This window comes from Echeneis naucrates, chromosome 11 (assembly GCF_900963305.1).
Source record: "Echeneis naucrates chromosome 11, fEcheNa1.1, whole genome shotgun sequence".
Lineage (NCBI taxonomy): Eukaryota > Metazoa > Chordata > Actinopteri > Carangiformes > Echeneidae > Echeneis > Echeneis naucrates.
Genome location: NC_042521.1, coordinates 13,986,254 through 14,010,870, shown reverse-complemented (window position 1 = coordinate 14,010,870; position 24,617 = coordinate 13,986,254). Strand labels below are relative to the sequence as shown.

At 40.6% G+C, this 24,617-nt stretch overlaps 3 protein-coding genes across 9 annotated transcripts in view; 1 reads left to right on the top strand and 2 right to left on the bottom strand.

Moving 5' to 3' along the window:
* nhsl3 (NHS like 3) overlaps positions 1 to 19,988 on the bottom strand; it is a 42,912-nt gene extending 22,924 nt beyond the window's left edge. Inside the window, exons 1-6 of one of the 6 annotated variants that reach the window (XM_029513366.1) lie at positions 19,970 to 19,988; positions 9,618 to 9,711; positions 8,738 to 8,818; positions 6,443 to 6,681; positions 5,877 to 5,953; positions 3,879 to 5,742 (exon numbers count right to left, since the gene is read on the bottom strand). In XM_029513366.1, the coding sequence (XP_029369226.1) occupies positions 3,879 to 4,110 (232 nt within the window). In that variant the 5' untranslated portion in view covers positions 4,111 to 5,742; positions 5,877 to 5,953; positions 6,443 to 6,681; ... (1 more) ...; positions 9,618 to 9,711; positions 19,970 to 19,988. Of the gene's footprint in view, positions 1 to 3,878; positions 6,682 to 8,737; positions 8,819 to 9,617; positions 9,712 to 19,969 lie in introns of all 6 variants that reach the window. The other 5 variants (XM_029513362.1, XM_029513363.1, XM_029513364.1 and 2 more) reach the window with 5 other exon arrangements.
* On the top strand, positions 15,066 to 19,128 carry sync (syncoilin, intermediate filament protein). Of its 2 annotated transcripts, none has more exons than XM_029513372.1 (6): positions 15,066 to 15,208; positions 16,521 to 17,836; positions 17,922 to 18,136; positions 18,247 to 18,454; positions 18,626 to 18,750; positions 18,810 to 19,128. In XM_029513372.1, the coding sequence occupies exons 2-6, from the start codon at positions 16,529 to 16,531 to the stop codon at positions 18,856 to 18,858; spliced, it is 1,905 nt and encodes a 634-aa protein (XP_029369232.1). In that variant the 5' UTR covers positions 15,066 to 15,208; positions 16,521 to 16,528; the 3' UTR covers positions 18,859 to 19,128. The 2 variants fall into 2 exon arrangements, with proteins under 2 accessions (XP_029369232.1, XP_029369231.1); XM_029513371.1 differs by having other exon boundaries at positions 16,334 to 17,836.
* rbbp4 (retinoblastoma binding protein 4) lies at positions 19,381 to 23,982 on the bottom strand. The gene is made up of 12 exons (XM_029513382.1): positions 23,798 to 23,982; positions 23,040 to 23,190; positions 22,795 to 22,940; positions 22,459 to 22,632; positions 22,184 to 22,299; positions 21,886 to 22,046; positions 21,597 to 21,723; positions 21,361 to 21,438; positions 21,116 to 21,192; positions 20,719 to 20,776; positions 20,515 to 20,625; positions 19,381 to 20,143 (listed from the first exon to the last, which is right to left on the bottom strand). The coding sequence occupies exons 1-12, from the start codon at positions 23,811 to 23,813 to the stop codon at positions 20,081 to 20,083; spliced, it is 1,278 nt and encodes a 425-aa protein (XP_029369242.1). The 5' UTR covers positions 23,814 to 23,982; the 3' UTR covers positions 19,381 to 20,080.
* Positions 23,983 to 24,617: the final 635 nt, after the last annotated feature.

Below are 24,617 nucleotides of genomic sequence, written 5' to 3'. Positions count from 1 at the left end.
TATATAAACATGTATGTAGGTCTCAGTAGTATCATAACTAATGGTCTGGGTAGCATGTGTACAGCTTGTAAATTGTTATTCTTGGACTTGTACTGTTCTTATGGACTCAATTAGGCCTGCTAAATAAAAGCATGTCAGTTTGAAGATCGATCAGAATCTTAAATCAGAAACACGAGATGAAGGTACATTGCCAGAATGTTTTACCAGCCTCTAGTCATCAGAACATATATGGCTTGAAATGTTACTTAAGACTGACTGGATTCCTGAGCTGCTTGGTCATCGTCTGGTCTACTCTTCTCTTTAGAAAAGAAAAACCCAGAAAGCGAGAACGCACAGCTGGATCAGGTAAACAGTGTTCAACAGGTGTATCTTTTACAACACGTTACATAACAGGAGCCACAGACATATACACACACACACAGTCTTTAGGGTAATTGAGTTCAATATCCCTGTGTATACAGACTCCCAATCCCTTGGTCCCACACTGATGGCTTCCAGCTGCTTCCCTACCACATCAAACGCACCCTATTTCCTATAAAACAATCCATTTGCTCGTATTCCATAAACAATACAAAGGATTTGGATTTTAATTGCAACTATATAAGTGTCTATAATTCATGTTATATGTATGGGCTTGCCCTTAAATGGATGTGCGTATGATACTTAAAACACAAAAGTCACGTCCCTTTAAGAAAATATAATAAGCTATGAGCCATCCGATTAGCAATAATGAAGCTGTTGTGGCCCCAGTTCTTCTTATCTGTCTCTCTTATTTCTGCACCGTCTCAATCTTCATTCCCCCTCCTCTGCTATGTGCTGCTTTAAAACACATTAAAAGTGACCTGAGAGACGATTAATGTTTCACCCTGACATCACAGCCGGACCCCATTGTTGCCTCACTATATTGCACCGTGCCCCTGACAATGTAGTTGCCTGAGAAACGTTTACTTCACCGGCACAGCTTTAGGTCTGCGTTGATGGATGAGGGTTTGGAGGTATCTGCTTACCCAGGTAAAATTACCTTGCTCATCAAAGTGTGTGCGTGTGTGTGTGGTGGTGGTGGTGGTGGTTTGCTGGGGTTGCATTAAACTTTCACACTCCTCCCACTCCCTGCTGTATTAAAGTAGCCTTGAGTTGTGGCCTGTAATATAACGAAAGAAGTATACAATGTTCTGTTTAATAAGATGTTTGCTGCCCAGTTACTTAGCAAAGTCTGTAATCTGCACTACATTTTGTGATTCTACACACCCAAAGTGTGCTTTGTTGATGTCGCACCCCCCCATCACTCACACACACACGCATTAAGCAAACAATGGGAGTTACACCAAACTTATTTACAAGGTCTGCATTAATGATACAGTAAAAAGCATCGTCTGCAGACACACATGGCTTCACACATGTAGAAAACAATGACTTCACACACAGACACAAGCGGAATCCCAGGGATTGCGCACTATGACCTCACCGTTGAAACAGCCAGTCAAAGATGGGCTGTGCTGGACAAAGCAGGTAGTTGCAGAGGCTCTATACGCCCTTGTGTGTGTGTGGAGATGATGTAATGAGTGTTACTGTTGGGATGGCGCCGTCTTAAGCCCAGCAATATGACGTTGACACACACAAACAGAGATACCCTGTGATACCGGGTAGCACTTGGTCACACACAGCACCGCAGACGTTGATACACAACTGTAAATACACACTGATGACACAAAAACAAGTAGTGAAGGCCAACACACCCATACTTGTGCTGAATAAATGATGTTGAGCAACCCAAAAAGCAAATCAAAAACACTACAATATAGAAATGAATAGGGAAGGACAGTAAAAACTTGAAGTAGAAAGAGAAAGATGTATGTATGTGTGTGTGTGTGTGTGTGTCTGCTTGCTCTGAATCACTCTAATTAAAAAAGCATTGAGAGACTGTTCCCTAAGAGTCCTCTCAAAGCTGAATGGGGCTTTGTCATTCGTTGTAATCTCTTCTCTTCATCACATAACTCTAGCCCCAATCTGGCATCCAGGCCGCCATGCATTTACACAGACCTCGATACACACACACACACACACACACACAAACCACTATGATATATAGCCCCCAGGAATTCAACAAATCAAAGACAGTTTTGTTTTTTTTAATAATCTCTGTAAAATATAGTTGGCAGTCAGTGCTGGACAGCCAAATGTAATGGGGACGACACAAAGATGATAGAAATTTTATCATGAAGAAACAAAAAGGTGCAGCGGCTAGGGTTAGTGTAACGTGTATGATGGAGAGTGTTGTAAAATTATGTGGGTCTGAAATCAATAAATACAACAATAAACCAGTATAGTCTTATACAGATCAAAGAGTTAAATAAGGGCAAATATGAAGGTGGGTATGAGGAGGAGAGGAGACAAAAAGAATCCAAATGGCTTAATTTCTTCACACACACTCACGCAGGTGAGAGAGAAAGCACATGCTGTGAAATAAGGAACATATCATCCAGTCAAACTGCTTGATTGTTGCTTTTGTTGGAGTAAAACATGCCACCCCAGGTTAAGGGCCTCCTGTGTGTGTTGGCAGCAGGTTTTCCTTTGACAAGAACCAGTCAGTGATCTAAAATGCTATATAAAAATAGTTCAATACAGTGAATGAGCAACATGCCAGTCCTCATCCTTTATGAAACATCTCTGTGGTGTCAACTGAAGCTGCAGTTCAAGGCCTAGCTGAATGTTATGTGATCTGTTTCTTCTCTTTAGACTCAAAATGGGAATCCCAAAAGTATGGTTCCCACACATTCTTACCATCAGCCTTTGACCACATAATTTTTGGGGAATTATCAGATCTACTACTAGTTAATCTTATGTTTCACATGAAGTCACTGTCTGTGTGACCCATCCAGTTCTCATGACAAGTGCTCATGGAAGACCCTTTGAGGCGGAACAAACACAAAAACCACAAAGGAAACTTTCTAAAAGGAGGTCTGAAAAGAATATCCATCTGAACTTTCAAGAAATGTTGGATCGTTACTAAAGTAACACACACGCATGCACTGATATATAAAGACAGAAGGGAAAAGTTTGGCCTTAGAGTTGGAACAAAAACAGGAAACAGGGACTGCGGGTAATCTCTGTGCTGCCGACCAAGCAAACGCATCAGTAAACAGAAAAAGGGGATTAGGCCCTAGTGTCAGTCTATGAGTGTGTATGTGTTTCACCATTTCCTGGTTCTAAATGTACAGACTGATGCCTTGACAAGAACTAAATCTCTCTTAACTTTTCATCTCTATGCAAAAATCAAAACACTTCTCAGAAACACCTTGACCCTAAAGTCTGTGGCCATGACGACAAGACAGAAATACACAGCAATACGCCATGGATTCAAAACACAGATCTTCTAATAAGCTGGACCTTGACAGCCTCTGTATGCCTCACTTCGTTGAGACACAAACAGAAACTATGCTAGATATGATTTTCTGTTTTTAAACCTCAATAATGGGTAATTTGGCCACTTGGGGGCAGCACAACCACCTTTGGCACATCAGATGAAATGGGCCAACGTTAGCAATATTTTGGATCTTTCCAGCCATTTTTTAACTCTGTTTACATCTTCTCCATAATCAGTTTGTTCCTGACTAGTACAGCGACACATTCTGGGTAAGTTGCGTACTATGACATTTTTGACTTTCTCATGCCAGCAGTGAGAATGAACCAAAGGGTAAAATGCGAGTGCAGACTTACACATAAACAGTAAGCAGAGAGAGGATAAAACCAAAATTCCTCCCTTAGTTTATTTTGGTCACTCAACTTTTATTGACCCTTTCATGGTCAAAGTGTTTGATGTTGGTTAGGGTGTCAGAATCTTCCATTACAGTTACAGTATAATGCAACGAGACACTCACCTTTTGTGGGATCGTGGTTCTGGAGCCCCAGTTTTGCATCTGTTACACCAGTGCCAGCTTTGTTCAATCCATTGCTGATGCTCTTTTTCTTTCGGCTGCCCTTTAACCAGCTGAAAGCCTGCCCCAGGGAGCTTCCCGGCTTCCTCTGCCCACGCTGAGCCCTTGCCTCCCGGGCTAAGATCTCAGTGATGTCCTTTGGCACCAGATCGCCTGTAGACCTCCTCCTGGACATCCTGGAGGTTGGTCCTGGAAGCTAAGGTCCAGTACCTCCACGTAAATTAGTGCGTGTCTTCTAGTGAAAAACTGCAGTCTTTCTTCTGTCCTCACCCCCCTTTCAAGGGTTTGATGAAACCGTGTTCCTCTTTGGCCTCACTTAGTGTCTCTGTTTTTCCTGTCTGTCACCACCTGGGACAACAATGACATCAGCAAAATGAGGGAGACAGGGCAAGATGGAAAGAGAGAGAAAAGAAAAGCTGAAAATGAAAGCCAGAGAGAGGACAGAATGACAAGAGAAAGCAGGGACAAGACAGTGAGAAAGAGCAGACTAGAACAGGGAGATTAACTAGAATAAGTCTAACTCACAGAGGATTACTACAAAATAAAAAGGTAAAAAATTATGAGACATTGTTTAAAAAACTGTTAATAATATATCAAGACCAAGAGCATTCCCTCATTGTCTTACTAAAGTTTTTCCTTCACTACTCTTCCCCCCTCTCCCTATTCTCTCATTTTTGTGTTTGGAAAGAAGAAGCCCCAGGGAGGAGAACTGGACCTCTGCAGTGTCTATGTGTGTGTTCATGCATGTGTGACATGTGGTTTGCATCAGCAGAAAAGTGTGTATACGTGAGTTAGAGAAGAAAAAAGAAGCGTAATTCAATAAAAGTAACTGTGGAAAATACTATGAATACATACTTTTTACTTCAGAAACAGACACATACAAAGAACGCAGATGAAGACAAGAAATGTCTTTACATGTGGCCACAACAATGCAAAATGATCAGACATGCACTGAACTTACTCAGTGAACGTGTTGTCGTCTCCTCTGTTCATCCACTTCTTGCTCAGCCTGAGAACAGCCTTGTGGCGCATGTGTGTATGTATATACGCATGTGTGTGTGCGCGCGTGTTGGTGTTTAGCAGAGTGAATGAAGCTCCATGCTCTGTGAACAGCCGGTCCCTCCCTTAACATGAGAGCCAGCCTCTCCTCCCACCTCTCACAGCGCTCATAGGAGTTAGGTACTTCTTTCTGGTGCTGGCTGTGGATTTTAGCTTCAGTGTTGCATCAGTGTTCACTTGACCTGAAAGGACCATTAGTAATTTCTTGTCATTTGGCTTTCCTTTTTGGTTTTTCTCTTAGCCTCTTTTCCAGAGATCAGGTGCAGTCATCTCAGTCTCCCATAGGAAGGGAACCCCTAGGTTGCAAATCATTGTGGCAGTTAGGAAAGAAAAATACCCATCTTGGATTGGTGAATCCTTACTATAAGACAATACGAGGTAGTAAGCCTGATCTCATTCTTATCCAGCTGTCACAGAGGGCACAGGCAATATTTTTTGCTCTTTAATTTATTTTTGTCTTGTTATTTTAAATAATCCAATGAGACAGGACTGGATCCTGGAAAAGTACACTCTAGTGTTAGGTGGTCTGATAAAGGTGAAGAGGTCCTGCTTTTTATGTCAATAAAAGGGTGTAGCTCCTTCCTGTCACTGGGCAGTCTGGTGGAAATCCAACACCCCTTGTTAAATATAACATGCATAGCAATTAGACAAACAGGTAGGGCAAGTTGCACAGGGCCAGTTACCTTTAGGTCTTGTCCAGTTGTAGTCCCAGCTCTGCCACTGAAATATGGAGTTTTAAATTGGATAGCTGTGGGGATGTGAAAAGCTGGCATCACTATATCTGTGTTTGTTGTTGGGCGGGACTCTTGTCAAAAGAGAGTGCAGTGCATTTTCGTGTGTGGTATGACTAGCTCATCAGGTTTAAATGAGGAAGGGACCCACTGGGGAAGGTAAGGGGAAGCAGGAGGACAGGAGGTGGTGGAGGAGTCAAAGCCTTGAGGGAGCAGACTGAGACACACCTGTGACCACAATACAATTAAACAATTAGCAACAAGAGCTCTTATTTTGCAAGTGGTATGCTCAATGCTGGTGGAACAGCACAATATTTTGTAATATCTCTTCCAAAAGAATGTAAACAGAATGAGTCAACTTAACCAAACTGTCTTTAACCTCGCAAACACAAACAACATTATGGGAGGAAGTTTGTTAATCTAAATAGAGATCCAACTGAACTACTACTGAAAACGCAACACATCTCCATCTAAATTACATCTACTACTACGACAAAAAATAAATAAATAAATAAATAATTATAATAATAATAAAAATAATTTCATTGTGTTTGCTAGCTCCAGCTCTTGGTCTACATTTGGAACAGTGACACTGTAAGGCAATAAAATCCTTACAAACAACTGGCTCAACAGTAGAGATGTTGCAGTCACCTCCTGTTTCCTGCTATTGGTTCTTGCTATGTAGAAGGTCCCTGTCAACAGTAACATCAAATGTACCTTCTTTATTGGAGGTGATGTTATCCAACTCTTTGTGTCGCACGCTCTGCCTCATCTACAAACTTCTTCATTTAGCTCCTGAGATGAGATAAATGACCTGTCTGTTGAGATTCCTGGGCTAATTCCGGCACAGGACCCAAAGATCTCTCTGTCAGCCATAGTGTAGGGAAAAACATATGGTCCTCATGCAGCAATTTTAATGGCCATCATGCCTCAAGTACATCAGCTGTGGTCTCTTCCTGTATCACAAAGGCAAGCATAATGGAAAATCATAAGCTCATGAACACGTGGAGTGAATTTGCTTTGTGCACTAAATATTGTGTCAAATTGTCATTTGACACCTTGTTGCTTTTACAGCCACCCACACATAGACACACAGCTATGAATTGATGCGATGTAAAATGTCCCTGTGATTTACTCTGTGTGTGCATGCATGCCTGTGTATTGTGTAGATACATGTGTGAGGGGGAATCCACACAGTATGCGTGTCCTGGTGTATTGGGAGGGGCTGAAATGAGTCACAGTTTGGTTCACTCATGCCGAACATATTGAAATGTTTTAAGGTTTCCATGGCGATACAATAGAAAACAGCCACACTCAGTATGTCTGCAAGGGAGCGAGTGTCTGTACTAGTGAGTGTGTGTGTGTATTTGTGGTACAAAAGGTACAAAATCATTAACTGTCAGAACACTATGAGCCTACTGGGGAATGTATCACTGATCCTCCCCTATTCTTCTTTTTTTCTTCTTTTTCTTTTTTGCTTCATCTTGTTTTTTTTGTTTGTTTGTTTGTTTTTTTAACTTAACTGCCATAGATATATTTACTGGCCATGTTTACATGGACAACAATATCCTTTTCCAAGAATTTCAGTTATAGACGAGATGAAACAGAATTTGTTATGGAGATGTTATTGCTCTTGCTTCAAGGCAAAATTGTGATGAAAACTACTTGAGATGGCTGTACAGTAAGATGCAAAATAAGGCAATGGGATATTTAAGAGAGTTTGGAGACCCATTTCTTATGTAGCTGCAACACACTTTAATTCTATATCATTAGTGGAAGAATACAGACAATGTGGGATCATGTTTATTTATGGATGCGTGATTATAGAGGTATCCAGAATCTTGTTCTAATCTTGATGTATAAATAATAAATCTTACAAAAAAATGAAGCTGAATCTGGAAAACTGTGTGCGTTTAAAACATAACCACTGACCAACAGACTTTCAGACAGTCACAACAACAGCAACATGCAATGCAAATCACTTGAAGCCTGTGGTGCCTCACAAATCAAGCGCTCACATGGATTCAAAACATGCGTACAATTAATATGCTAAGCCTGTCCTTTTTTGATCTTGTACCTCCTGCACAATTTTTTCATGAAATATCATAGTATCTGGACCAATGTAAAAGAGTATAAAAAATATAGCTGACACGCAGCATAAGATTGCACCCTTTACTGCAGCAGTTAGAGGGAATCACCTTGCTGAAGGACATTGGAGGCCTTGAGACTATCCAGCCTCACAGTATCATAAACAGGGAGCCCTAAATCAGTAGTGACACCAACCCGAACTTTCCGTCATTGGTCTCATTGTGTGTGTGTATTGGATGTGACTGAAAGGAGGCTGCAGGCAGGAAATCCATACTGCCGGTTGGGATAAGCCCAGCTCTCTCAGACCAGTATTGTCATTCCCAACCTGCCTTTGTTCTGCGAGAGACACATTCTTTCTACATTGGCTACCCTCCGTCCTTAACTAAACTCAAACTGCATCTAGGGCCACGATAACAGGCCTCAGCCACACAAAAACATTGTCTGTGCACATATTTACACTCTAGAGATGTACAGTATTTTTAAGAACCAGTGAGTAATCGAAAGCATGGAAAAGGGACAAATCTCTCCCAAATTATATTTTACGGTTCGCTATTTATAACACCAACAAATTTAGATGAGAGGAGCGCAAAGGGAGGTGAGGAAAAAAATCCCAAGAAATTAGGTCAGAGAAAAATGTGTGGTTTGTAATAATAGTGTAAGAGAGAGAAGGGAGAAAATTCAGGTTGATAGTCGGCTGTGAAGACCACAGAGGGGAATCCTCTGTGCAACAGAGACAGCTTTGTGTAACAAGCCTGCGTCTAGAATAGACATTCATGTCTCTTGGCAGTGAGTTTGGGATAAAAGAAGGTGATATGGTAAGAGGAATGAGCAAACATATAAATAAAAGCAGTTTAAGAGTGAAAGTGTAAAGGAAAAGAAAATGGGAGGAGGTAAGGGAAAAAAACAAAACAAAACAAGTCTGACCTCTACTGCACTCCAGCATTCCCTGCCCAGGCACGCTGTTGCTGCTCCTCCTGGATGCAGGCAATTATGCATTCTTCTGACCTGCCTCAAACAGACATACAAAAAGACCATAAGGTTATAAAGTTGCAGGAGTTATATTTCATTGATTACACAGGAAAAATGTAGAGAATTTAGGAAATACTGCAAAGCCATAGTTCTGGTGAGCAGTTTGAGTTCAATGTGGAAGAGAGGAGAGAGAAAATATGAGTTGAGACTGCAGAAAATGAAGCTATAAGAGTGAACAGTTGCCTGTTTTATGGTGCCTCTTGGGAACAATATTGTTGAAGAGCGAGACGACAGAGACAATAAGGCTAAAAGAGGGCAATTTTCTTCAATCTGTCACTTCGAGCCTAAAACGGAAACTCTTTGAAACTCTAGAATTTTTATGACTCTAAAATTACCAAAGATGAATGCGCAATTCAATTTCTGGAGATATGTTGGTATGCAAGTACATAAATTACAATAGGAAATACCCATTATTCAGAAAAGTGTTGTGTTAATTACTAAGTGTATGTATTATATCACACATTCACTAATGGCCTTTTCTTGACCTTTTTAACAAGTAAAAAGAATAGCAATAGGTTGCAGTGCTTTGAACTTAAAACTATCATGTAATGGAGGAACTGAACTGCAGTGCTGACCCTATTTCAGACTCTTGGAGGTAGCCAATAAGTATTAACTTTTCCTTGGACAAGTTCAAGCAAGCCTGTTGATGGCTGTTGCTTTAGGCTAACTAGACCCTCCCTGGGCAAAATGTTACAAAAGGTCCATGACCATCAATTCCACTCCTTGTGTTTTTACTGAAAGATGCAATAGCAGAACACAGCCAGAGCAAACTCACAAAACTCTGTGTCTGATGGAGATGGGTGAAGCTGTCTGCACAGTGGACAAGAATTTCTCAGAATCCAGGAGCGGTCAGAGCCAAAACACACTGGCTGCACATACAGACATTTGGTTAGCAATTCACACACGCATTAAGATACACAAATAGCCTCACACGTTCCACTCAAATTAAAATACAAGCAGAAATATACAGGTTCAGACCAAATCTAGATAGTTTTGATTCAGAAAAGTCTCTATTTTGCATTTTTATATTGCAATTGTTTTATTATATTTTTTATTTTTAGTAAAGCCAGGTTTCACTCATTTCACTCTTTCCATGACTGTGACTGACTCAAGGAAAGATTAATCATCATCATCATATAACATTAATTAAAAATAAATCTTATTCTATGGGTTAATTCATATCTATCCTTCCTTTAATTTTGCAGGGTAAATTTTTAATAACTATTCAACACAAAGCACAGAGTATTAGTCAACATAAACAATATTCACTAATGTAAAACTAAAAAAAAAAAACATACTCCATAATGTAACATTGGGGTGTTTCAGGTAGAAAAAAATAAAATAAAACACAACACTTAACGTTACGAAAAGGCAGAAATGCTCCTTTAAAAACACAACATGAAATATTTTTACTGCAGGAATTCCTGAGAGGGTGTGGTTGCTGCTTGGTTGTTTGGAACTGGACAAAAAAGGCCACAGCTTTCCACCCATCCAATCATCCATCCATTCGGCCAACTATCCCTCTGTCAGTCTTTTTCTTTGTCTCTCACTTTCTCCACTCGCAGAGGATCTATCTGGCTGTTTTCAATCTCTCCAGGGGGTCGTTTAAATGAGGCACTGACGTCATAGTCAGGAAACCTGAGGTGACCTCTGTCGAATCTTTACTAAAATAACAGGATTGGCACTCGTGCAACGTCTAATTAAGAGAGCTGGAAACAGTGGTGATTCTCTCATCTTAAACCATTTCTGAAAACAACAGGGATTATGTGCATGGCTTTTGGGAATGTGCAGGAATTTATTTAACTTCTGTAGTTGTAAAAGTAAGCAAGTATCCATCACAATATTTACTTTAGTATCCCAAACCAACATTTATACCATACCGTCAGCCATCTTAAAACAGTAAAATCCATTTCCTTTAAAGGATGGAAACATGGACATAAGTGCAACAGCCAATGACTCAGCACAGTTACAACATTGACTTTACATTTAAGCTTTGAATGCTTGGCTTTATGAACTAGCTGGAGCTGAACTGGCTGCCCTCTTAGCTGTTGTGATACATGTTTGTGCTAGAAGTGGCCCTAGAAAGAGGAGGGTGACTCAGAGAAATGCTCCGCTATATACCAACTCAGTGTGGTGGATGACATGTTGGTGTATTTTCAGTGAAATCCATGCATACCGACACTGAAACAACAACAGTCTGAGGCTACGCTAGCAGCTCTGTGAGCCAATGCTTGAGGAAATTTGCACACAGTGTTTCTTAGAGATCATACTGAAGGATAAATGCTATAGGCCTACCACTAATGCAAAAGCTTCACCCCATATCACATCCACACAGGTTACTCAAAACTTAAAAAAAACAACTGAGCATCAATTTAATATCCCTGCTCATCACTTGCTTCGGTTGACTAATGTTCAGCATCACCTAAAGGTTTAAGGTCCTCACCAGGCATGTTTTAAGCATGTTTGAAAGCTGGGATGAAGGCACATCTACTTATCTTACTTTCTTACTTAGAATGTCTAATCAGGTCTTGACCCAGCTATACTACTTGCGTCAGGTTGACTAATGAAAGAGTACTTGGCAACAGTCATCGAGACGCAGCCACATATTTGTTAGCATCATTCATGCTGTTTGTTTGTTTGTAACTGGAAATAGGTGGCACAGTGTTGGCGGCTGTGTAAATGTAAACTCCGGCACTGAATTTTCTCAGATTCTGGGTTCATTTTGCTTGCTCCCCACCCCTGCCAGTAGGCAGCTTTGTTCCTCAGTTCCTCAGGTATGTGATCTATGAATCACCACAGTTCTAAGATGGAAATACTCATTCACTGTGTTGACTGCTTACTTGCCTAATGGAGTCTTACACGGGCATGTTAAAAGGGTTAAAAAATGAAATTTTCATTAGAGGGTGTCTTTAACTGTCCATTTTGTTCACTCTGGGTCAGGTTTAACAACCATAATTACAAAGCAAACAGTGACTGAAAATGTGGGCTCATGTCTCAGGCTGTCTCATCTTTCCAACTAAGAGCCAGGCCAGTTCATGGGAACTGGTTTCCTCTCTAGTGTGAGGGCAAGGTGCAACACTAAAGATTGTCAGAAAAGGTTGACAGTGTTGAAATCCCTAGGCTCTACCTAAACATTAAAACATGGAGACCAAACATCCTCTTGCTAGCTACAGCTTGTTCCTGTGTCTTTTTAAGACTAAGTATGTCCATCATCTTCAAATGGAGGAGGTACTTGCTCCAGACCAGTGGAAAAACACACAGAGGAGATGGGGTCATCTGCTTACATACTACATTATATTAAGTGATCCCTTAAGTCTGTAAAAAGCCAACTGGTACAAACACTGGGTGGCTGATGACAGTAAGAAGATGGCGGCTGACAATTACGCAGCAGAGGCAGTCTCTTTAAATAAACACCACTTAAGTGTCAGTGTCATTAAAACACAGCAGGGACAGCAGGCAACACGAAAATGAGAAAGCAGAGTTTGTAAAAGTGGACTTGTTATCAGATGTTCTCCAGTTGAAATCCTTTGACCAACTGAGACAATGTGCCTGGGGACACTGAATGAGCAAACAGTCCTCCATCTCAATAAATGGTGCCCTTGGGCAAGGAATTTTATCTCGTATCTCTGGGAGTCACTGGTGTGAAAGTGAAATAATCAAGTGTGCCTATGCTTTTTCTAACTTCCTGACAATTAAATTCTGTTGTATCAAACTGTTGTCTATCCAAGATAAGGACAAATTTATCTATTAACAAGAAGTACCACAAACTTAACTTTAAGGGTTTCTGTCAATTTTGTCATTTGCAATGATGTTGAGATACAAAGAAATGACGTAGACTTAAATTATAAATGAGGACACTACTCTGCATTTTCGCACTGAGCTCAACTGGATTGAGATCATGGTCTTAAATTTAGTTTTGAATACTTAACTCTGCATAAACAAAGAAAACTGCAGAATTTTCTGTCCTGCCATAATCATAAGTTCATCCAGATCACTGAATTTTTAGGATATCTGGCTATTCCGCTGATGCATAAGCACATGAATCGATTGTGACCGAATCCTTCTTGAAGCTCACCAGTCAAAGACACAAAAAGGTACATGATCTGAGAATCTTGACTGATCCCACAATTACAAGTTAGAATAGAATAATGCACTAAAAAGTGAACTGCATTGGTGGTCTTTCACCACAGCTTCATTCTGAGCTAAGAAATGTCAGCTTGTCAGCATTTTTCACAGAAAGGTTTAGAAATGTGAACAATATGTCTCATTTCTCTGCAATGTGGCTACAGAATTTGACTTGCTGCTGTTTGACTCATCAGAGGGAAGAAAAGCAGGAGGAAGAGGAGGATATAGTGACAGGAGGTTCTGGTGAGTTTGGACCATACTGCAGATTGGAGCAGACAGTAACAGACTAGTCCAACTGAATCTCCAGCATATGGTCTCCCTCAGTGGGACATTCAGTTCTGAACCGCATCGCCCCCTTAAATATTTGGTTTTTCCCTGTTCTGCTCTACACCCACGCACACACTGATGCTGCCTCCATCCTCTTAGAAGACAATGACAGAAGAAAGACAGAGAAAAAGCAGAAAAAAAAATGCAGGAAAGTGAAGAAGAGTCCCTGGAAGTCTGTGAGTGTGGATCAGTACAATAAAATTAAGATGGTCAAACACATAATCTGTGGACATAACACCATGTAAATTACTGTCTATCTCACAAAGCCCAGACTTGGCAAAACAGAGTCACAGCTGTCAGCAAGGGAGAATTAGATAAACATTACATCTTTTCTTGAGCACAAGGGATGGACAACTTATCATGGAAAGACTGAATTTGAATGATAGTATTCCACAGGGTGTTAACAGAAAACAAAAGCATAATTATTAAAAAAAAAAAAAAAAATTATAATCTGTAGGATTTTCATAAATGAATATTAGTTTTGATCATAGCTCATGTATAGCCCACATGGGCTCAACAGAGGTTTTCTCTTTCAATCCCTTGTATATTATCTTGTTTCATCACGTTAAAAACTAGATTGTGCTAATGCTAAAATAACACTTTAATCGTGTATTTACAGTTTGCGACGATTCTGACTATTATCGAAATGATTCTTGTGTTTGCAGAAACAAAAGTCAGAAGGGCTAGGTTGAGAAGTTGAAACTGTATCTCTTCTGCAGTCAGGAACATATGCACATTTCTATTACCGTCATGAGCGGAGTTGTGAGGCCATCTAGTGGTGCCATTTATTACATGTTATAGTATATATATTATTGTTTTGTTTTGTTTTGTTTCTTGAAATATTAAGAAAAGCATGCCATAGGAAAAAGGGAATGCAACCACCTGACAATGTTTTTAAAATGAACTTAAATTCATTTTTGGCAAAATGGGCATAAAAATATAGAGTTTGTGGCATAAGATACAGGTTGCACTGTTTTCACTGTCTTTCTTGATCTCACATCACCTCTTATCCTGGAATCATTTCCCTATCCTCTATATCTGCCACATCTTTTAAGTTTTCTACAGTTCTGTCTCATCCTCTCTGCCTTCAGACTACAGAGGAGAACCACCTGGTCCATTGTTGGGGTCAGAAGTTGAAGGGAAAACCGATCCCCCCGTGGGAAGTGGCCTGAAACTTACAGGGAGCTATTTAAAGACCTTGTGATAATGAGGAGGCATGAGTGGAATCTAGGAGCCATGGCCTCTTTCATCGTAAACACACATACAGACCATGAACCCCAAAAACAGCACCTCTCAAGAGCCGTAATAAATGCTCCCAGCTGCAACGCCATCAGTCCATCTGTTGTTACACAAGACCCCCTGTCAGAGATGCTCTCTCTGCACTAAGTCAAGTTCTACTGACACAAAATGTGATGAGACATCAAGACAATGAGCAATTTCATTTCACTTTCTGATGCAGGTTTTCTTTCTGTTTAATACATAATTACTGACAAACAGTAACAACCTGTATCACATATCATGTCTCTTACAAATGGACTGTGAATGTGACTGCCAGGTGTTTTGTCTCTTTCACATAAGCCTGTTTTGGCAAATCCTTTATCTCTCTCTCTCTCAGGATGAAAAGATCTGCTGTGGCTCCTTTCTCTCTGCCCAGTATTTATTAATAAACCTAAACAGATTTGAGGTAGTCATGGTCACACATAGCAGCACGCTGAGAGAGCCGAGGAGGTTGGGTCAACTGTCTTTACCCGTCCCCCCCGACCCCCTTCTTCTCTCAGTTCATCTGCACACTACACTGCTCCTGTTCATTCTTTGGTGCTCATTTTGCTTTGCCGTTTTGAACCACAACTGCTTTCAAACAAGTTGCCTCTGAGGATACAACACAGGGACAGACGCACGGATATACGCGCAGAGGTAAGTTCAATATAGTTATAGAGTTGGTTGTGGCACATGATAGTTTATTAATGATGCTGATAAAAATTTGAATGAAAACACCAAGACTTACCATATTTGTAGTTTGTTGCTTCAAAGCAACCACCTATGCAAACATCTAAAACAATGTCAGTCTTTCATTTATTTATCATAAGAGAAATATCTCCATAAATGTTGTTTAGGGTTGGGGATAGAATGGTCAGAAAATATAGGCCAGCACTGTATTTGGGTGGTGGATGTCTGAAGGAATGTGCCTCATGCCCATGCCTGTCCTACAGCAGGACAGCTGGCCACTGTCATGTTCTTTCAAAGGTTTTGATCAGTCATGCAGAACAAAATTATGGCACTAGAGACAATTATAAAAAAGAAACAAATGATAGAGCCAAAGACTGGGTGGGTGCTATAGATTTTGCTACTTGATTTAAATTTTTGCAGTTTGATTCTAATATAAAAGCTAAAGAGCCATCTGGAAATATGTTGAGGGTTGAGGTTCTGCCCGGGATTAAAAAGCATCAGATAAATGCCACACCTGTCCTACATGGGCTTTCTAAATCACAAATCTGTGTGAGATGACACTATTGGGTCAATTTGATCAATTTACTGTCTGAGAGTCTCTGGAAAGTCTTGGCAAACACCTCTAAGGGTGAAATTACAGGCAAATTATTCATTGGGGGAGAGTGCAAATGCCAATCTATTGGCACAATGACATGTTATGATAATGTAATCTCTAATGTAATTTGTGTAATGGCACAGGAGACATAAAACACTTGTATGTGTTTATATGAGTAATGTAGTGGTTTTGTGAATACATGAGTCGGCTCGTTGGATGTTTGTTCCTGACTATTGCCAAGCAGCACACTGAATGCCAGGGAATCAAGCCCAAGAGGACAGCTGCTCATAGCATAACTTCTGATGAACTGCACCCTTGCATGCCCACATGTGACAATGACATCAACATAGCTTAGAAGAATCTTGCCAACATATTAGCTCCTGCGTCAACAGGTCATCAGTGCAGACGAGGCCTAGTATTTAAGAAATGCGTTGTGACTGCAGCTATCATTCTTGATATTCATTAGCTAGTTTAATGTATTCATTTACTTTGACTAGGGATGATTTTGAAGCTCATCTGTATCAAAGGACGATAATTAGGCTAAACCAATGGAGGACTTGGGTGACAGCAATGCATCTACTGGGTTTGAGCCGCTCTTCATCAAAGAAGAGGATGGGGAGCCAGACAGAGCCTTCGTTGATCAAAGAGAGTGTAACATGGCACGATCTGAACTTGGCTTCACAGGAACACAGATGAATCCATCCGTCCTCATTAAGCCCTACTTGCAGGAGATGGACGACTTGCTGAAAAACTGTGAAGAGCTAACTGGTATTCCCTTTGGTCAGAGCAAAGAAGAAGTTACAATGGAAAGCTACAAAGAAACAAATTTACCTCCCCAAGCATATCTTTCTACAAGCTACATTGACACACAAATGGAAGGAGCCGGACCAGAAGACCAGCCAGTACAAGGGCAGTTGAAAAGCATGGGCATCATCAGTAACAGGTGTGGAGGGACTACTAAATTTTCTCATACGACAGAGATGCCCATCACTTCAGCGGGCAACAAACTGAGTGAAACGATGGTGGAGTACGAGGGCCAGCTGCTGGGAATGTTGGCCATGTTGGAGAGCTGTATGGAAGAGACTGGGATGGACTTTGAGCCGCAAGGCTGGGCGACTGATGCAGGCTACGAATATGTGCACATCAGCAAGAAGACTCCTTTCCAACAGGACACAACACTGGTGCCCAGAGAGCAAGAGAGGCCAGTGAAATTGGAGACTGAGCCAATGCAGTTAGAATCCTGGGCTGCTCAACATGCAGAGGCAAAAAAAGTTTCCAACAACAGCAGAAATGGAGTTGTAGGTTCAGGGGCAGATAGAATTCAACTAAATCATTTGCTTGGCTGTGAGGCCAAGGATGACATTTCAATGGAAAGGCTGGAGAGGTCAGAGGAAATAGGCCACAGGGTTCTTGAGCCACAATTCATGTTTTCAGAGCCATCACAGTCATATACATTCAACAAGATCACAGAAACAAAGGGAGATATGAATGAGACTAAGTTAGATGACACTGAAATGTCAGCTGAAGAATGCCTAGACCCCACTGATGCAGGATCTGGTAAGAATGAACTAGGTGAGCTGGGTTCACGGATGGAGGAGTGCATCGAGGAAGTTAAACAATTAGAAAAGAGGAGGAAGGAGCTGCTGACAGTGGTGCTTGAGTTAAGAGGGAATAAAAACAAAGAGCAAGAAGAGGGGAGAAATAAAGAGGAAGAAGTAACAGAAGAGCACATTGACAGCAAAGTAGCAGAGCTGATGACTATGCTCAAGAGTGAGGAAGAGGGGAGAAGGGAGGAGAGGAAGAAAGAGATACAGAGCCTAAGGGAGATGAGAGCAGAGGAGGAGAGGAGGCTGTGGAAGGTCAACCTAGAGAGACAGGGGCTACAAGAGGAGCTGAGAAAGCTGAAAAGGATGCTTTTCATCATAGCCAGAGACTGTACCCACAGTCAGGCCTCTCTGAACAACCAGCGGCGTGAGGTGGAGCTGTTAAGGAGAGAAGAGGTAAGACACTTCAACAAGAGCTCTAACTGCCCATTTCATTTTAAAGCAACCCCAGATACAAGAACCGCTCTCTCCCATGTTGCAGGAAAAGCTGCAGTCCCTTCTGCTTCAATTGACAGAGGAGGGCTGGCAGCTCAGGTCAGCACACCAACAACAGCTCTTGCAACTACAAACTAAGATCCACGCTCAGAGCTCCAGTCAGACCTCCAACACCCAGGAGGAGCTGACTGAGTGCAGGCGGCATTCCTGTGGGGACATCCAGCAATACCTGCAGGGTGGGCTGAGAGCCCTGGAGGACAGGTGCTGTCACTGTCTCCAACTGGTTTACACACTCAACACATAGAGCATTTAGAGGCCCATTATATCTCAACTAATCAACTCATTAAATGTTCATCGGTTGCCCCATTCAGGTATGAACCCATTTTACTGGCACTGCTGAAGAGGAGAGAGGCAGCAGCAGGAGCGCTGGTGAAAGCCAAAGAGCAAGCCCAAGAGCTGAGGGCTCAGCTGAAGCCCCTTAGGGAGGAGATCCAAAAGTTGAACCTCCAACGGGCTTGTTTGGAGGAGAAACTGAAACTTATCCAAATACATCGGAAAGAGGATTTGGGGCAGTACAAGGTGAGTAGGGTGATAAGAGAAGTGATTAAGTAAGGGGATGATGGAAAGGACACAAACATATCAAGTTGTAGGAGACATTTTTGGGGGTAGACAAACATCCTCCATTCCTCCATTGTATATTAGATAAAGTGGCATCATTTGATAAAGCACTTAAGTGTTCCATCATTACAGGAGACAGTTTACTGTCTGGAGGAGAACAGCCGAGAACTGAAGACAGAGTTAAATATCCAGAAGAAAAAAACCAAAGAGATAGAGGAGCTGAGAGACAGCCTAACCAAGCAACTCCTCCTTTACAGGTAATATGAAAAATTCTTTAGTGCAGGGAAGAGCTCTATTTAAATCATTCTTCTTACAGGTCTGCCATTGAGGATCATAACAACGGCAACCATGGGGAGAAAACGTAATTTCCCCCCCCCCATTAAAAAACCTGCCCGCGACACATGCTTCTGCAATTAATGACAATCTCATTATTATTATTCTTCCTGCAACATAGTGAACACCTATGGTCAATTAATACACTTGATACAAAGTAAGAGAAATGCTGTGATTCAAACATAAAACTAAGATTGGCGTTCTCAGAACAGTCTGTAAACATGAATTAGACTGCAGCTTTAAGAGTCTTTTGTTATGAATAAAAGCTTTACGGTTCTTGCAACCTGAGTACGACTGATGAGTTAATGTCTGGCACGTAGAAGCAGAGAAGGGTTTGTGTACTTATAAGGGCAACATGACTGAAGAACTAAACAGTGTGACACAGTAATAGGGTGAGAGTACGATCAGGAGACAGGAGCGCACTGAGACGTTACAGCAGACACATGAAAAGGTCATCTGACCAAATTGTGATCAGGCATTGCGAAATGTTTCACGATGGGAATTGTTTAAGTTTGCTCAGAAATACTTCTAAGCTTAGAAGGACATTAAAAAAACCCAGTCTAAAGAAAGATTTTATTAAGAATGCAAAAAACAAAATCAACTATAACTGTACAATTGCCAAATCTTCAACATAGAAAATGTTCTTCCTCAAGACAAAAATTAATAGCTTCAAATGAGTAATGTCTGGTTAAAGTTAGTGGATGTGGGACTTCAAATGCAAAGTCACTCCAAATAATCTATTGTTATTTTCATTCAAAAATAGAACAAATATGAACAAGTTAACTGATTATTAGCCTTCTGCAGCAAACATGGTATTCTCTACAAACACTTATCAGAAGTATTGAGTATGGAGCAGTGTACACTAAAAGCAGGTATTTGTTTATATTATCATTTATATTGGCCTGTTATGCTGTAAAAAAGCTTTTTTGAAAATGCATTAGCTAAAACATTTCAGTGTACACGGGAAAGCCAATTTGATTACAAAAATATACTTTTAATATGAAGTGCAAAAAACATGGCTGATATTCTTCAGGAAATAAATTACTGAGCAAAAAGGGAGGTTTTCACTTTGAATGTTCCAAAAGGGGCCAGGGCTGTACATGAATCCTCTCTTCCCTGTATTTACAGTGATTAGCGACATACCGTGTCCCACCAGTGATGTGGAATAGGATGGGAAGAAGTAGCTGCATGGATCCTCTGAGATGGCAGTTTGGGATGAGGTTATAGGTTAAAAATCAGATGAAGGCACATGTGTTAAGCTGTGGTTGTAGGATCTGTGGCACCCTCAGGATCTTCGTCATTGTAAATGTTCTCAGCCTACAAGAAGCCATTCAAACGTATTTTCAGACAGATATAAGCAAACATTATAAAGCGAACAAAAAGTAAACGCACACCTGATTTATTACGTTAAAATAGTCACTGTTTCTCACTTCTGTCTTGTCACTTTGTGCTGACCTAAAAATTTTAGATTCAAAATCCAGCTCGACTTAAATTTTCTCTTTGCAGCTGTTGTCTTAAATTTCAGTGTGCAAATGTTTCTGCAAAATTGTGATTTTGCATGTGTTTTTCTTTCAAGTAAAGTAATTCCCTTTCATACATTGTACATAGAAGGAACGTTCCATACATACACACACACACATATATATACATACACACACATACACAAAATGTTTCACTAAAAGTCTTACCATTTGCCAGACTTGCATAATATTGTCTTCAGACACAGAGCAAATGACCCAAGGCTCGTTGGGGTTCCAGGAGAAGTCAGATATCTTAGCTGTGTGGCCTCCATGGATAAACTATAGACAGAAGAAAAGTAATTCTTATACTAAATACTGCCAGTAAGAATGAAACTCAATCATCAAAAAGCATGAGGTGTCAATGACGCTCACCAGTAGCTCAGGTGGGCCATCCTCTGCATCCTCTGGAGACTGTTCCTCACCAATTTTACTAAGCCCCAGAAAAACAAGCAAAATTTAAACTTGAATGTTCACCTTTGTATTAAACCATGTTGCTGAATGATTGGCCCCATGTGTCACCTGGATGCAGCTACATCTTTGTCATGAATCAAATGTTCACTGTGTTTTACAATGGAAATTACTTCAGGTAGTCTGTTATTCAGAAGCTTTATTTCCACAACTGCTGAGTGACCTCCAGAAATCAGCTATTTCCTGGATAGGTTTAATTAGGTGAGGAAAACCTGTTCACAAATCAGTAGACAGTACAACACTGACTAAAGTGGCAGGGGATTGCAACAATTTAGTTGGAACTTGATATTAAATCGTCTACCTGAGATCCCAGACATTGAGGCGACGGTCTGTTCCACTGGATGCCAAAATAGTCTCATTATGAGGTGACCACTGAACCTGCAACAGCAAATTAGGTCAACATATAAAACTGAAACTTCACAAATCTGTCAGAAATTGCTTATCTCACAGTACATATGTTTATTTTGAACATATTTATAAGACATTGTAATTATTTATTCCGGTGTCTCTTTGGTGACTGTAAAATTTTAATATATAATATCCTACCTGGAAGATCTCATCTTTGTGTGACTCAAAGGAATGAAGCTTCAGTTTAAGGTTTCTCAGGTCCCAAAGTGCAACGGTCTAAGTTCAAGATAGAGGTATTAAACACATCTGCCAAATTTTCTAGCACTTTCAAACCAGCAATAATGTTTTCATTATTCATTTAGTTGAAGAGGTGTAAACATACATACAGAACTACAATGAAACTAAAAAGGAACAACTGGGAAGAGGTGGCATACCTTGTCTGCAGAGCCTGTGGCAAGGATAAATTCACTGTAAGGGTTAAATGACAAACAGTTCACTTCTGCAGTGTGGGCATCTACTGCATGGCTGGGTTTGGAGGTGTTGTTTGAACGAGTGTCCCAACTGCAAGAGAAGGGGGGGGGGAGTCATTCATTCGGATCATTATTATTCGGAAAAATCCAAAGAACTCATAAGATCACATAATGAAGTGGAGTGAAGTGGTTCACATTGCTGGTGAACCACTTCACCCGTCCATGAGAGTCGACTCATTATCAAGCTTCTTACATCATTAGTTTCTGGTCATCTGCAACAGATCCAAAAAGTGACTCGTGAAGCAAGTGCCAAGAGACATCTTCCACCACAGCAGTATGACCAGTGAAGATCGTCTTTGCATCAACTATCTTCCCCTCCTTTGGCACAGCGCTTATGTCCCACAGACAGATTGTCTATAGGTTAGGAAAGATAAAGGATCATCAATACAAGATCAATAACTCAGATCCCAGGTTTCAACACTTCTTGCAATTTAAAATCAGTGACTCAATGTGTGTTGCTCTCAATCATTTAACTTAAAATTTTCTCTTACATGGTCATCTGATGCACTAAGCAGAGAGCCAGACAGATTTGCATTCCAGGAGAGACCATAGCCCTCTTTCTGATGACCTCTAAGACGTAAATCTGGACGGCACTCTCCATTTGGATCTGCGGACAACCAAATGAATAAGCACAATATTTACTTCACAGTATGAAACACACATCCACAGTAATAATGAATTTAAAGGTACAAAACTATATTTTTCAAAGGATGTCCAACAACGTGGCATCTTTACCTATGTATTGTTCTGTATGTGATCTTTGTACCTGGCTTGGAGGGATGTTTGGTGTAGTCAAACACTAGCACATCTGACGTGGGGGTCTTTGTAGCGATAATGCAGGGATTCTGTGGCATGTAGCGGGCACGGTTAACTTCTCCTTCATGATTGATCTTGATTTCTATCTCAATCTTGCCACTCACAGAGCCAAAGCCTCCAAACTCTGCAGGGACACACAAAGTAATAAGTACAGAGCGATGCAATATTGGATATTTAACTTAAACACGTGGAACACCAGAATACTGGTATATTCTAATATAATAAAAATTATATTCTGCCTGGATATGTACACTTTTTTAAGCACATGACTTCAAAGGTTTCAAACCTCCTTTTTCACTGTCATAATGTGAGGCATCAAACTGGGCGTCATCATTGGGAAGCTGTACACTGGCAATGACCAGGTGATTCTGTTCATCAGACGTGTGAGTACCCAGCACCAACCGGTGTACACTATAATCCTTCCCTTCTGGCCTGTAAGGAGAAAATAAAGTTTGATCATTAATGTTATTATCACTTACAAAAAAAGTCTGTATAAACATGTATGAGTTTTACTGCTGGTCCAGTGTGTACCTGGAGACATCGGGCAGCCACTGAGCTGTGAGGCTGGGCCACTCTAAAGCGTGGGTCATAACCAGGTCATAGAGAAAGGGGGTGTTTTTCTTCCAGATTTTGTACTCTTCATTAATCACTCTCTCCTCCACTGCATCGTCAAATGCACCAGCTGTAGTTGAGTGACAACGGAACCAGTAAAGAATGGATGCTAGTTGCAGTTTTCATTTGGTTATTTAGGTTTAATATTAAGAAAGTCAACAGTGTATCGCAACTTTAAGTCAACACTCCACTGATAGCCGGGGCTTTGTGGTTGGACAGCAGCTATTAAGAAGCGTCCCTTTAACTGAAAAAAAAAAGAATCAACTCTCCAACCCAGTATTTTCACGTGTATCTTGGGAATAAAGTATTTCTGGTTCTGTAATGTTTACAGTAACATATAACCTTTACCGTTGCTAGCTATATTAAATATCTTCTTGCTACAAAGGTAGCTCACCTACTGTAAATTGAGTGTTGTGCAGCACCCTTTGTTGCGAACGATAAGTAACAGCTGATACCAACTAGTGGCTTACATGTGACAAAAAAATAAGACCTGCAAACCAATACCACGTGTGTAAAGGCTCTCACGGTGGATCTTTCGGCATACTAATTTTGTAACTGGTGAAGATCGGATCCGAATCTACGGCAGCTAAATGCTAATTAAGCTAGCGGAACAGCTAGCTTGATAAAAGTCTGATAACAGCGTTTGTCGTTGACGACAACAAACCCCCTCATTTTACCTTCCTTGTCCGCCATTGCGGGTATCTTAAATAGTGCACAGACCACGGTGAATTAAGATAAATTAACGAGCGTTGTCAAAAAGCCTTGTTTCTGGTCCTTTCGTGGCGTGCCAGTAGACCCCCTGTGTCGTTTAAGGCACGGACTGAACAAAGCTAAGCTAACAGCTAACCGGAGGCTGGCGAAGACGTGGGTACATTCGCGCGCTCAGTACAAGAGACAGAGACGTCTCTCCACCAATCACAGCGCAGCAGCTGTGCGCGAGCGAAGCAGTGGAGGGCAGTAGAAAGGCTGGCTAATGATGAGTGACACTTTCAAGTATAAATATATTAATATTTTAAAATGTTTTAAAATCCCATTTTTGTTCTGGACGTGTCACATTCGTAGAAGCACATTATAAAATAAGCCATTGATTTTTAGAATCCAACATGAATTGATATGCTACGGATTTTACTATGATCCTGTCAATTTAATTCCAAAGGAACCCTTATGAAAATTTATTTTCTTTTTCAAATATTGCCTTAGTAACTGATGTGCCTATTTTTCAGATGTGTTTTAATCTAGTTGTTTAGCCCTAATCACTTTCTTATTTGTAAGGGACACTCTATTTCTAGACGTCACTCTATTTCAGCACTCTATTTCACAAGTAGCAAAATACCTATATACCTATATAAATATATATATTTATATATATTTAGATATAAATGTGTATATATATATATTATTATTATTTTTATTCAATCTTTTCTAGGAAGAAAACTGCAACAAATTGCTTACTTCATTTCCACTTCTGGTCAGAAAAAGACAACATTCCTTTTCTTG